Source organism: Parambassis ranga, chromosome 22, assembly GCF_900634625.1.
Source record: "Parambassis ranga chromosome 22, fParRan2.1, whole genome shotgun sequence".
Classification (NCBI taxonomy): domain Eukaryota; kingdom Metazoa; phylum Chordata; class Actinopteri; family Ambassidae; genus Parambassis; species Parambassis ranga.
The window spans coordinates 9600228-9615009 of record NC_041042.1 but is presented as its reverse complement, the minus strand read 5'-3'; the positions used below and the strand labels follow the sequence as shown (position 1 = coordinate 9615009).

At 41.0% G+C, this 14782-nt stretch overlaps 1 protein-coding gene across 1 annotated transcript; it reads right to left on the bottom strand.

Moving 5' to 3' along the window:
- Window positions 1-726: 726 nt before the first annotated feature.
- On the bottom strand, window positions 727-3967 carry LOC114428052 (protein L-Myc-1b-like). Its single transcript, XM_028396370.1, has 3 exons — window positions 3737-3967; window positions 2675-3279; window positions 727-2011 (listed from the first exon to the last, which is right to left on the bottom strand). Exons 2-3 carry the CDS (start codon window positions 3207-3209, stop codon window positions 1410-1412), a joined length of 1137 nt encoding a protein of 378 aa, XP_028252171.1. The 5' UTR covers window positions 3210-3279; window positions 3737-3967; the 3' UTR covers window positions 727-1409.
- Between the last annotated feature and the right edge of the window lie 10815 nt (window positions 3968-14782).

Sequence of the window (14782 nt, the reverse complement as noted above, 5' to 3'; positions counted from 1 at the left end):
ATTTTTTGTGGTTGTTGTTGATTAACAAATAAGTCTTCCTCCCACTAGGACAGCAGCTGCTTGTGAGGGGTCAGTCATGCAACACCCACCAATTACATGGACCACAAAGCAACAGATATACAATGAAAGGTAATAAAAGGCACATCACACAATAATGAGACAAATTGTTGAGTTTTTTTTTTCAATTTTACAGGCACTTCCATGAAACTGCTCACGTCAATGACTGCATACCTGCTCAAATAGCTGCAGTGGATCCAAGCGGCGGTTCACACAACCCCTGTCTCCAAACCCAGGGGACTGTGCTAAAGATACAGATTGCATGTGTGTGTGAGTGTGACCTAATTTGGAGCACATCAGGTGCCCAGCATGCAGCAGCCACTGCAGAGGGGAGGATCCAAGACGGTATCGCACACAGACTCCCCTTCAAGGACGAGTCTCAAGGACAAACCTAACCTTGTGCAGACCAGAAGGTGGTGCACGAGAAATGCACATTAATACAGAGCATACCACGCAAGCAGCCGGCTAATTTACAGCTGATTTAAAGGTATTTATTGCAAAATATCTGTGAAAAACCTGCATTACTTTTGCCTCAAACATTTAAATCAAGGTAGACTTTGGTTTAAGTTTAGGTTGCCATGGAAACTAACTGAAGCTCAGATGCGCACAAAATACATATACAGTAAAACTTTACTGAAATGAACTGAAGGTCTCTTCTTTGTATGCAAATGTGGTATAAAAATTTATTGATGCTGGATCAGGAGAAGCATTGAAATCACAAAGTGACGTGTGAATATAAAGTACAGCAGTGCTACTTTTTCAATTGTTTTTTCCCTATTTTCTTAACAAAATAAAAGCTTCTTTGTGCCTGTTGGCATGTCATACAGAGGAGCAAAGCTCGGTGACAACTCTTTTGTCTCCTTCACCGGGAGCGATAAGCTATTTTTTTTTACAAAACAATCTGTACATCAAATAATCAGTCATACAAAAACAAGCCCATTCAGTCTATGTACACAGAAAGGCAATAACTTTCGTCACTCTATGTGCAATGATAAAATGAAAACAAAGTCCACACACACCGACACACATTCACCTGTAAACTATTTACAAGCAATTTCACATCACAGCATACCAGGAAATATCTTGGTCATAGCTATAAAAAAAAAAATCAATCCTGTTCATAACTAAACACTGTGCAAAGAAATATGCGACAAAAGAGATTTAACCACTTCTCCCCAAAACAGGTTCACATGCCAGCACAGTCAATTCACAGGAAGCCCAAACAAAATTCACAGCTATTTACATGAGGCATATTGCTCTTTAAAAAAAAAAGGGATCGTTTTTTCCAAAGTGACCGATAATTGAAGGTAAAGTTCTCGACCGTGAGTGAGGCAGGTTATGTTTGAAAAGTCTCATGAGCGCTTGAGTTCAGATAGTCTGCGGAGAAGCTGCTGCTGCCTGGATCTGAGGCGTTTCTTCTCCTGAAGCTGCCGCTTCTCTCTGGTGTGCAGCTCTGAGAGGTATTCTGTTGCCTTGGTCAGGATGGCCACCTTCGGCGTCTTGGCCGACTCCAGCCCAGGTATCTGGTCCCGTAGGGAGAGGAAGCGTGACCTGAGGTCGTTCCTCCTCTTCCTCTCGAGGAAGTTATGGTTCCGCCTGCGATCGGTGTCCTCTGCGTCTGAGTTCTGGGGAGACTCTGAGGGTGATGTTGGATGGGAGGCACAAGCCGAAGAACCGGGCAGCTGACAGTTACGCTTGACCAGGGGCTCATCGTCCTCTTCATCATCATCGTCATCATCATCGTCATCATCATACTCAGGCCCTGGTTCGCTGTCTGGAGAGCGGGCGGCATAGTTGTGCTGTTGCCGGTGGACTGACACGTGGAAGCGTTTGGGGCAGGGGTCTGCTCTGACCCTGATGGTGACCGGTTTTCGGACATTCACCAGTTGCATCCGGTTCTGCTTGTTCTCCACTGTGACAACATCAATTTCCTCTTCGTCATCATCATCATCATCTGTTGTTAAATAAGAAATAACCCATCAGTACAGAGAGAAAGGACACTGCAATGCCACATTCTCCACTCCACATTCCTACAAAAGTCAACCTGGATCAAAAATTAACCCAAGATGTGCATTCCTTAACCAAGCATGCAAATCACCACTGAGCAGGACAGAAGGTGTTAACAGCAGTGGTCATTCAAAGGTTTACAGGGATTGATGCTTTTGTCACAGAGCACTCAGCAATTTAAATGAGATCTGCTGGCAGGGGGCATTCCCTACTTTAGGAAATGTTAAAGACCAACTCTCACGGTCTATCACCGTGTATGTAGCGGCAATAAATTACCAGGAGTGGCTCACCCCGCCCCTCTACCGCACTCTGATTGTAATGCAGAGGCAGCGGAAGATAAAGAACTGGAGGGGAATTCAAGTAGAAGTGACAGGGGCGCGGTTTTTAAAAGATTGCAGTAAGATTCAGAGCGAGCATGTGGCGCATTGTTCAAGTGAAAAAAAATCCAGCCTTAATGTGAGTTACTGTGCTGCACTTGATAACCCCACTGCAACACAGACCACAGTTATGCAACAGCAGCCCAGCTCTCCAAATTATGCATTGTTAGTGGGCAGTATAATCCCGAGGCAGGGCAGGGTGGGGCAAATTTAGAGCATGACTGCACCCTTACCAGAGGAATCAGAGCGAGACTCGGAACCAGACGATGCCGGCTTCCTACAGCTGCTTGCAGGAAAGGTGAAAACTGCAGCGGGGTCGACGCAGTCTGTCGCCGCGGTGGCGAGCAGCCCACCGGGCGAGACGCACTGCGCTTTGCTCGGTCTCACTGCGATCTGTGCCACTGGTGTCTGCGCCGCAGCTGACACTCTCCCGTTGACCTTCTCCAGCTGCTTGCTGGCAGAGAAACTACTCCACATGCAGTCCTGGATGATGTGGGAGCTGAGGTTGCCGAATAACTCCTCAGTATCCGGGGTGAACTGACCCTCACACTCCTCGTCTTGACCCAGCACTTTGGACAGCCAGCTGAGCTTGTCTCCTGGCGAGAAGTGCGGAGCAGCACCGCTCAGAGTCCGGGTGGGAGACATGGGAGGGGTGGGCAACAGCTCGAACTTCTTCCATATGTCCTCACTTGGTGCTGTTGACTTGTAAAAATCCTCCTCCGTGTCGAAATAATCGAAAAAATAGTGCTGATAACAGTCGAACTCCATGTTTCCCGAGTAAATCCTTTAGAGTTTACTTCCAAAAACTAGTGACACCGATGGCCTCTGGAAAAACGTCCTGTACAAACCAGAGAGGAAGCATGAGGCTGATTAGTGACGATGTTTGATCAGATATCAAGTATCCATCTAATGGGACGCTATCAGGACATCACTAACAGCCTACTTTCTACAAATGGGACCGCATTAATAATTGATAGCATCTTGCGGATGCTCTCTTTGCAGCGATGGACTCAAGCTGTGCAGGCACATAAGGTAATTACATAATCAAGTTATAGAGACCACCTAAGCGCAAACTACAACCCAGACCAAGTTCTTAGGATAAAGCAGAGGACACGAGATAAGTGCGTAAAAGTGCCAGGCTGTGGCTATTTCCTGAAACGCAGGCAGCGCTTTGTTCCACAGCGCAATTATGTGAACACGGATATAGAGTGTTCAGCCCCACAGAGAGTCACAAAACTCCCATTTCCTCATGTGAAACTTTAACATGCACAGACTAGAATGTAAAACAAACTCACCGGCTCTGCGCACATTCACAAAGCGAAATCCAAGCGCCCCGAAGAAAAGAAAAACCACCCGGCAAAGAGAACGCTAACAAAAAAACTGTTCAAGTTGTTACTGTATACAAAACTGAAGTCAACACTTTTGTTTAGTTGAAGACTAAAACACAACACAACACAACAGGCACTAGATCCGCCCCACGCTGTGTTACAGAAAGCCACACAGTGCGTTTTTCGCGCCAGAGAGGTATCCTGTTATAAGGCGATAGAAGTGCAGGGAGGAGCCTCGGAAATATCTGCAGCGGTAGATCCGGGTAAGCCCCTTCATTTGCATCAGAGGCGGGGGGGGCGCACGGCCCCGCCCCAGCACCCACACCGGCTACAGTCACAATGACCGAGACCAGTGCTGATACTTGTAGTTATTGTAAGAAAGATGGAGAAGCACTGAAATATGCTGTGTGTGTGTTTTTATTCTTTCGTATTGAATATTGATATTTTCACTCCACTGCATCACAGAGGGATTTTATCACTGGATCTTCTGCTTCATCTCCACCAGACAGAATTACTATGTGATTTTACAGACAAGGATCAACCTGTTATCAGCTTAAGCTTTGCTGTAGGTTAAACCCCCAACAACATCATGTCAAGCAGTCAAATTAGCTCTGTTTGACTTACTACATAACACAAAGGCAGGATAGAGCCGGTTATTTAGACCATTGATAATAAATAATATATGGTCAAAGAATAAAGGCAAAACACCGCCTACCACATGGGCTTTAGGAAATTGCAAGCTGCACTTTTATTATTTTATGGCATATTTTCTTTGATCAAAAATACAAAATATTTGTTTTGTAATGAGTAATCAATATTTAACAACAACTTTTTACATTGTTTGCTAATAAAGATAGAGTTTGAATGCAGATTTGTGTGCAATATTGTTCTTATTCTGAATCAGGAGCTGATGTCTTTGTTGTTCAGTGTATGGGATTAAAATTAAGTAAGTTTTAATCTTAATGTTGTTGTGAATAGTTGTTGATTTGAAGTTTGAGTTGATTTGTGTTATAAGGAGCCAAATACAATAAAGGCAACCTTGCTTTTCTATACTTATCTTGCTTCAGAAATTAAATGTGCAGGAGCTAATGCTTGTATTATATTCCAAGCTACAAAGCCTTTTCACATCACTGGGTGGAGTGCATTTTTGAATGACCTGCATTTTAACACAAAAGAGCTCAACGAGCAAACAGCCAAGAGTCAGCTGCTGAAATGTCTGCAGGTGGCAGTGACGTTTCTTTTACAGTGAAAGCAAGATATTCCAGCAGTAAACAAGTTAAGGACCTAAGCAAACACAACTGTGTTTGTTCCTAAATACTTGTTTACAGGCTTTACCTCAACAGAGTAAATAATTTACCCCTGGTGAAACACATGTGCACTCAATGACCTAACGCTAACCATGATGCTACCATGTTGGACCTGCCGCTGATTAAATAGAGACATGATTTCTCTTTATATTGTCTGGGGTCAATAAATGGCTTATACGCTCGTTGGCAAGCAAAAGGTCAAAGTTCACCAACGCCTCGTGATCAAACACCAGCAGGTCAAAATCATACGCTGCCCCTGTCCTTCACCTCCTCTTAACTTATTGATCCACAGCGTGCTTGTCGTCTTATTAATTAAGCATCACATTGGACGAGACAAAACCTTCAGCTTGTGTGGACTTTTTTTTTTTAGGCCAAGTTAGAGACACTGATTAGTGACGGACATCTGTCATCAACGACCGGCCTCAGGTCAAACACATGCCCCTGATGGTGTGGCCTCTTTAGGTCTGAGGTTAATCAGACCAGTGTCATTATCAAAATATTGAAAATAAAGCCTAAAAATGACATTTTCTCACAAATGTGAAAATATCTTTTTACTGATAAATGCTGAGAAAGGATTCTAAATTTGGCAAAAGACTTTCTTGATCTTAATCTTAATCAGGATCTTATTGTCAGTGTGTAAGCAAAGTTCATGAAATTTGCATCTGAATCAAGTTTGACCTCTGATCTGCAAAAACGTTGTCATGTTGGTCTGTCTGAATCAAAACTGAGTTAAACATTTTCCTAAAAGAGGATATTTTAGGTTCCACCAAAGTGATGTTGTAGTTCCTTCTCCCACAGACAGAAGATCACAGCCTTTAGATCTGCAGCTTCACATCCCACAATTACACAGCGGACCAGCCCTCAGTCTGCTATGTTAGGAATATTTCATCTCTGCCAAAGAGAGAGAGAGAAAAACACTGGTCCCATAAAACTCAGATGAGTGCTGCCAGCTTCTGCTCTGTTCTGTCCCTTCATTAAAACTTGGAGATATTTTCCTCTGGAGGGACATTGTGGGGGTAACAATGCTTAACACCAACAATAGCCTGCTCCCCAAGTCATTTCCCAGCTTAACTTCAAGTACCCGCTATTGTTCTTTATTGTTATAGTAGCATATGTGCGAGGGTGATAAAAAAGGGAGGTGTGGGGGGTCGGGATCCACCTCAGCAGAGTCCTCCTTGTAGTCTCTAACACCCACTCAGCCGCCTGAAGAAGATCGAACACAATGCAGTGCAGGAATTTGGATGGTTCTTCAGGGATTGTCTGTAGAATTGTCCCCATGGGCTATACAACAGGGGTGTCCTCCTTTTCCCCACGACCTCCATGACACACAGGGAACCTCCTAACCCTGACCTCTGACCTCCCTCTTCGCAACAAATAAAAAAAACACTCTGTAGCAGGTTTTTAAAAATGGGACCAGTCAACCGGCACGCAGAGAAAAGCCATGCAGATGCGAAAGACAACATAAATAATTCACACAAGTGTTATTGCTCCCCTGGGATGTAAAACACCATACTCCGACTCCCCCACTGTGGAACGCCATTCTTGAATTGTGAATAAATAGACAGATAGATAATTATGACTATGGGACAAAGCAAAGACAGTGTAGTGAGAGCTCTAATAAGTAGAGGGGGTGATTTTGGTTACAGCTTGTTTCTTAGTGTTTGACTTTCCCTCTCTTACAAGACAACAAAACATGGACACACACCTATTTCTGGATGGCACCCTAGCACCGCTGCTGTCTGTCCAGCCACCAGCGAGAAATCATTATTAAGTAACTTAATGGCACTGTGACAATCAGCTACAGTCTAAATTTGTGTCTTATTTTTAGTGGTGGAGCCATAAAAGTCCACATGGAGAGGACTTTCTGATCATATTCTGTGATCGACTGCTACCATCTAGTGGCTGGAATAAAAACTGCACTGGATATCACCAACATTTAAATCTGGCCTGTGCTCACTATAAATTAATCAAAGCTGTCAACTCTCACACAACTGACTATTTCCACTCGCAGTAACCTGCCTTTATAACTAAATGCAAAAAAAACCAAAAGGGTATAAAAAGTCAGAACCAAAACAGGAAGTGTAATGTGGAAGGTGTAGTGCTGTGGATGAATCTACAGTCAGTGCAGTTGGTTGCGTTTGTACCGAACAGAAGCTAATAAGTAATTAGCAATTAGTTCAAGCCTTAAAACGTGCTCACAGTTCATTAGCGGATTTTCAAAGTGGAGCTGGCATGATGTTCAGATAGTCATGGTAAGTTGCTGTGACGTTTGACATTTAACTGGGACGAAGATGTTTGGTTAGAACATTAGACCCGTTTGGACACGGCATTAATGACTCGGTCCAAACTCTGGAAGCTGGAACTCACTTAAAGATTAGTGGTGTCACTGCTAGCTATATTAGCCGCTTAGCACTGCTTAATTGTCAGGTGTATTAGCTTGTTAGGCTAATTTTAACAGAGTGCCATGGGTGTTGGCCTGTTCCTGATGTTTATATCCTTATATACTGCAGTGATATAATTAAGTTGACAAACTAAAGTAAAATATACAAGGTGAAGGTGTATTATCCTGGTTCACAGTTTTTGTGGTTTCTACCAGCACGGCACAATGATTCAGTCCAAACTCCAAAGAGGAGCTGAACCTCACAGACACCTCACTTGATGCCTTGAATTGTTAGCTACGTTAGCCGCTAATGCTAATTAGCACTGCTTAATTGTGGTCAGGTGTGTTGGCGTGTTAGGCTAATTTTAACCATGTGCATTAAACAGGGTGAAGCTGCACAGGTTCATGAAGCCCACAGGGCCCAATTATTAATCCCATTTTCTAGTATTTGTTTATAAATTGGGATTTAAGCCACAACTCTAATCCACTAGTTAAGGGGAAATGTAAGTATTTTCTATTTTGAGAAACTGATAAAACCCCGTAAATATTTAAGGTTTACACTGCGCTCCTCTTACAGGAGCTGGCTGATGTTGGGTGCAAGTTTCAATTAAAACCATTTAATCTTGCACACTGTTTGAATGTTAGTGGCTTTTCAAAATGGAGCTGGAAGTGTGGGGACGTATAACGTGACTTTCTCAGTCTTAACAGGTTTTGAAAAGACTAGGACACTAACAGACTGGCAGATTATTTTAAGGATGAGGGGTCACAGACTACAGGATTGTAGTCACACAGATTGTGGTGCCTGACTCCGCAATTTCCTCTTCACTGTTTTAGCCCCATAGATGTGTGCTTTCCCTGGAATGTGTTGAATGAGGCAGTCGCACAAGTGTGATGCCCTGTCCCTGCTTTTAGTTAAAATGACAAACGTAAATAATGCACAGGTTGTACAAATGAGGGACTTCTGAGTTTTGAGTTTAACAATCATTTTATAATTGCACATGTTGAAATGTCAGAATTTGAATTAATCATGCTTTATAATATAATGGCCTCATGATCAGGCAGGTTAATGTGCTGTTGGATGATGATGGGAAGGCTCACAAAGCATGTTTCCATTAAGTCAAGCAGTTTTAGACATAAATAATTTAGTTTAACTTTCAATAAAAAAGCATAGGCATGTATCTGTTTCTTCAGAGCAGCTGCTTGCAGGTTAACTTAATGCTACTGTCAGACTTCTACAATGAGACGGCTGCAGCAGCTGCTCTGGTTAGAAGAAAGCCCCAAGTAGAATTTTAATTTATAATATATTATGCGACGTCGGTTTTGGCAATTAAAAATGTCTAAATCCAGCTAGTGATAGATGCAAGTAATGTTTTGTTGAGAATTTCTTTTAGAAATGCATCTCTGCTTCAGGCTTACACACCTGTGTTTGGTTTACACAAACATGTAGAGCTGACATTAAAAGGGAGCAGCTGTGTGTCACACACTGATTTTAAAAACCGGGGCTACATATTCTGATTGATTAAATTAAAGCAAATGTTAAATGGCTTTTCTTACACTTAAAATATTATCGCTCTGCATCAGGAAGTTCAAGGGTAATTCAATCATCTGCTTGACCAGCTTTTCTGTGTTGCTTCATATTTCTGTAGATATTAAAAGCTTTTTGTTTTGTTTTTTGTTTTTAGGCTGATCTACAAGCAAGCAAATCAACAACCAGTAAGACAGAGGTGTTCCATATTATCTAACTCTTGGTTTTTCCTTGGCTGCCACGCCAAATCTTTTCTTTTCAACAACTTGTCTCTAATTTCCCATATTTATGATCTTATTGTCTTTAAAATGTGAATAAAATCATCCTAAAGATGTGTAAATTCTTTAAATATGTTAACTTATCATAGCAATTTAAATATTAGATTTTTTATTATTATTGTTATTACCATTATGATAGGTCATTAGTCCATCCGATTTATATTAGTCCGTTGTACTGTAATTTTGCGTGAAGGAATTTTCATAAAATTCCTTTTGGTGGTGGGGGGTCAATATGGCTACCCCCTGATGTGTTACTGGGGGCCCATTTCACAAAGGAGGTTTGGTAGTTTTTAGGTTTAATATAATCACTCGGCCTCCTCACACACTTCAACATATAACTGCAGTTTTCTAAACCATCTTCATGAAATGGGCCCTGATCTCTTGCTGTCCTGTCTGTCATGGCGTCCGTGCCTGTTTCTGACTTTTTTTTTTTCCATCACTTTTCCTGCTCACACAAACTCACACAAACCTTGTAAAGTTATCTTTGAGTGCACCATGTTGTTTAGTTTAAACCTCTATGAAAACTAAACTACCCAAATTGGTCGTCATTGATAGCTGCACAAGAAGCCCCTCTCCTGCAAACCCACACACTCTCTCACATCCACGTTGTCTAACATGATGACATGTATTCCTCGTAGGGAAATCTCCAAAAGGTAAGACCAAGTTTTTTATTTTGCTGTTTTTTTTTAATGGCTGCTGTGTCGGCCCCTCCCTTGAAGTGATGTTCTGTTCTGTTTTAGAGAATACTTATATTTAGTCTTTGACAAATTTGAGTGGACGAATTTGAAGCGGCATTTCATTTTACACATTTAACTAATTTGACTGGCGACGAAGGCGTGAAGAAGAGAAGATGGCTTTTAAGATCCAGAAAGGCAAATTATGTGAACCTTGGAATGGATTCAGTTCAAAGCACCTGGTAACATGTGCATCTTGTGTCTGAGATAAGGCCATGATGTCTGGATCTCCTGGACTCGTTCCTTCATTCAGAGGGGGATAAAGAACTGGTGAGTAAGCTAAGATTGACTAAATTACTCGATGTACAAGCTCGCCAGATAAACCTGATGTTTGTATGTTCTTGTCCCTTTTCTTTTTTTTCAGTCAGCTCCAACATTGGACACCTGCTCAGACTGCTGCAGTGACTTTGAACAGTTGCTTCAAATAGGTAGTGAATTTCTTCCCAATGTGCTGCCCTCAGGCCACCGGAGTGTTAAACTTTTCGTTTTTAAGGTTGCAGCACTTTGGTCAGCTTGGTTGTTTGTGAAGTACATTATAATGTTGCAGTTGCACTGTAATATTTGACATATATTTGTGTTTCTGTAACATGCAACATAACAATACAACATGCAGTCTTCTTATGCAACATGACTAAAACGACACACAGTCTGGGTCAAACTCCTGCAGAAAGAAATGCAACAGGCAGGCTTTATTGTAAAAAGAGGTAGGTTTTAAACACACAGTTAACAAGACAAAAACATCAGGGTGAGGAACATGATCACAATGAGAAAACGGGGAGGAGGAGCTTCTTGCTGTGGATGTCAGACAGTGATCATGGTCATCCTGTGGAGGTGAGTAGAGCGACCAGCTTCAGATGGTTTGTATGCACATGACAGTAACAATCCATTGATTGATGTAGTGTTTGAAAGAATTTATTGCAGACTGTCATGAAAGAGATGAGCGAGGACGCTGTGACTGGTGTGAGTGACGGCTTCTGACATCAGACAGTGAGTAACAGTAACACTCAAATGAACTGCTTGTTAAAACTGTGAACAGGTTGCATAATGTGAAATGACATGTGGATTGATGGATTAAAAAAAATCCATTAATTCAAGAAAACTTCTACATGGTCAGAGTACAAACGGTTGTGGATGGTTTCACTGAACTGTGTGAAATCAGGTGATTCTGTGTTGGGTTTGTTGCCTCAAGAGGAACCAAAGAGAAGCATGAAAAGTGGTGCTTGTTGAAAATGTGAACATGGTGCAGAATGGTTGAAAGTTTTCCTTGAATGAGCATCTAACGAGGTTTAATGTAAATGTTTAGAAGTACAAACAGGTCTTGATGGGTTCACTGAGTGTAATGAAATCAGGTGTTTGCATGACTGTTTTGTTGTTTTGCCAAGCTATCATGAAATATGGTTCAAATGATTAATGCCTTTGTAAAGTTGTATTAGTTCTGCTAAACTCTCTTTTCTTCTAACTGCTTTGTCCCTGTAGGCAGTCGGAGTCCTGTTGAAAGCTTCATTAAGTCTGCTCTGTTTTCCTAATATTTAATCTTTCTCTGCCTCCTTAACTTGTGTCTAGGACTAGGTGGTGATTAGCATGTTAAGCTAATCATGTGTTAAAGGTTTGAAACCAAGATTTGGATGTATCACCTTCAGAGTCGAGCAGCTGGTGAAACTCTACTCGAGTACTGGAATGAATTGATTGGGTTGATGACATTTGACCTCAATGTCTAACATTGAAAGAGTTTTATTTTATATAAGCATTATTCAAATGCACAATAAAAGAAGGAATCCTAAACTAAAACAGCTTGAAGTGCTTAAGACCTACCTGCAGCTGGTTCTTAGGCTAATTAAAGGGATTTGACCTGGTGACTGAAGTGTAAACAGCTGTGTATCATCCATAAGAGTTTCCAAGACTGAAAGGAGGCTAGTCCAGAAATTCTGGACAAAGTCCTCTGGTGTGTGTTGAACACAAGTTTTTCCCCACAGTTTTGTTGCCTGTGAGGAAGCAGATATTACCTCCTGTACCAACTCTTAACAAAGTGTAAAGGGAGCTGTTCACTCTAACCTTTTTACTTCTCCAGGCATGTTGCTAACCGCTTTCTTTGATGCAGGTCCTGATTATTCTGGGATCTTTGCTGGCTGTTTTTCTGTCCTCAGGTCCAGGATGGCTGCTCAGAGTTAGGCCTGACGACCTTCATTCTCATGAAGATTGCGTGCTGTGGCTGAGGACCAGGGATCTGACCAGGAGGACGACACTGACTGCTGGCTGACCAGAGTAAGAGGAATCGCCTGGGGTGTACGCCGAATGCTGCCCCTGTTCATAAAAGAAGCTAAAAGGGGCGAGTCTGACTTTTGAAGGAGCATCAGGGATCCAGTGACATGACGTGCAAGCTGAAGGCTTGTGTCACCACTGTGAGATCATCGTTGGAACGAGATGCCTAGGTGTAGCTCAGATGTAATGGATTTCTTATAAATTACTCCTTTTTAATTTCATTTTGATAAAGTTATCCCTTTCATTATTTTGCTTTTTTGTTCACTGCAAGCGGAACACACCGTGATTTCCCACATAAGGGGGTCGTGGGGGAATTTCTTGCCTTTACTTGCATGTGTTTGGTGTAGGCTGTAGCAGCACAAAGATTCATTTTATTTAGTCTATTACATATTTTAATTTTTGGATTCATTTTCTGTCTTAATCATCTTTATTTCATATGTAACTACTACACATATACTTTTAATTACCTATGCTAATACTTCCATATTGGTGACAATTTTATTTTTATGAGGTTAAGACCATGACCTGTGTGATAAGAAGCACATGATAAAATCAATCAACTGTGGCCTCTAAACGAGGACCTGTATATTTGTTGTGGTAGCAGGTGTGAAGTTAATTACTGGTGTAGTTTGGGGAAAACCTTTTGTAATAGTACAGTTGGATTTGGAGAACCACATAGAACAGACACTGCCATTGGATGAAAGGATTGGACCACATTGATACATGTGAAGCATTAAGTGGGACTGTATCTTTGTAATGTGTGTCTAGTAAACTTTGCAAGACATGAACAGTCTCTCTCCTGTGGTTGTTTGCTGTCACATCCTAAAATAACAAAGCGGAGCTCCAGATGCAGAGAAAGTAAACATGCAATTTATTTTCCAACTGCAAACATGGAGAAAAATATCACAAGCTGAAAAACTTGGAAGCTGCTTCGAAGCTCAGTCTGCACTTTTGATAGCAGTCATTGAGAGCAAGGGTGAGACTTGACAATAGGATAAGGCTTAAATGTACAAAATGAAAAATCTGAGAACTGGAATGAATTGGGCAGCTTTCTCTTTGACGCTAATGGCCTATAGAGGCAGTGTTTAGAATCATAAAGCTCGACGGTATGAAATGATTATCGGCCCATGCCTAGGTATAATGCTAAATCAAAATGACCTAATCTTTGTGTTGACTGATGCTTGTCAATGAAGATTCTCAGTCATCCAGGTTGTTTTCAGACAAGAGAACTGATGAAGGTGCTTTGAGGAGCAAGAAAACATCTTTCAAAAAAACTACAAGTACAGGTGCCTCGCTTCAACCTTCAGCCTTACTAAGATCAAACATTCAGTCTTTTTCCTCTCTAACCTTTCATTTACTTATCCAGATATGTTGCTTTCTTTGATACCAGGTCCAGATGCTAACAAGATCTAACTCAGATGTGATGGCCCTGATGACAACTGTTGGAAGAGAATCGCCTGGGGTGTACACTAGGGGTGGGTGATAGCCTCTAAATCACATCACAGTATTTCAAGAAAATTTGCCATAACAATATTAATAATGACATAGGAAAAATATACTGAACAGCTATTTTATCAGTGATTGCCATTCTAATCTCCATTATAAATCCAAATATTTACTCATTTAGTCATTCATGACACACTATTGCCTAACTGGAAATGTGAATCTTGAAGGTAGCAGCAACAACAATCTAGTGTTATTGTATCATAGATGTGGAAAAAGTCAAATAAAAAGCCTGACTTTCAAAACCTCACTCTTTTTGTGAAAAGTTGACAGCTCTGAGTTAAACGTTTTAGCCTTTTAACACTATTGTTTCTCAGAACAGAGGTCTGACATTAATCACACATTTTTTTGCACGAGAGGTTCATTCAACATAAAAGCATCCCCTTCCAATAAGCAGAGGAATAATCTCCATTTTTTATTGAATTCTTTAAATTATGGACCTCATTATGGATGTTGATGTCCATCTGTGGAATTAATTGCATAATTTAAACATTAGTTACATTTTTCGAATACTTCTATTTTGATTATTTCAACATATAAACAAGTTGTATATTGTCCATCACATTATAAAGACTGTAAAACATCGCCATCTTGTGGCAGAAATAAAACCTGTAGAAATCTTGAAGGATGCGCTGCAATGCAGTGTTTTTGTGGTGTGAAAGTGAAATTTATTTTAGGTTAAAACAAAAAATGCATTTGCAAATCTTTACGCTGTTATTTGCTGTGTTTTAAAGATGTCAGGGCTATCATTACCACATACAAGTGTGCATAAATTATGAACACTTTTTTCAATGCAATATTGTCTCAAAAATATTATCATAATTTTAAGAAAAACAAACTTCATGCAGCAGTCATTTTATTGCCTATTTAGACATTTTACTTCAAAAAGATGACCTTGACAAATTTTTCTGAATGGGACTGAAAACCCACTATGAAAACCAAAGTGTTGATTTTCTGCTTACAAACGGAGTAGATTAACTAGGCTATCTATATTTAATAAACCTAGAAATCCCAATCCTGATGTAAC

Bases quoted from the DNA above. Each gene is read 5' to 3' on its own strand.
- LOC114428052 (XM_028396370.1), bottom strand. From the start codon at position 3,209: ATGGAGTTCGACTGTTATCAGCACTATTTTTTCGATTATTTCGACACG. The intron at 2,012-2,674 runs GTAAGGGTGCAG...ATTTAACAACAG, and splicing joins GTCTCGCTCTGATTCCTCTG to ATGATGATGATGATGACGAA.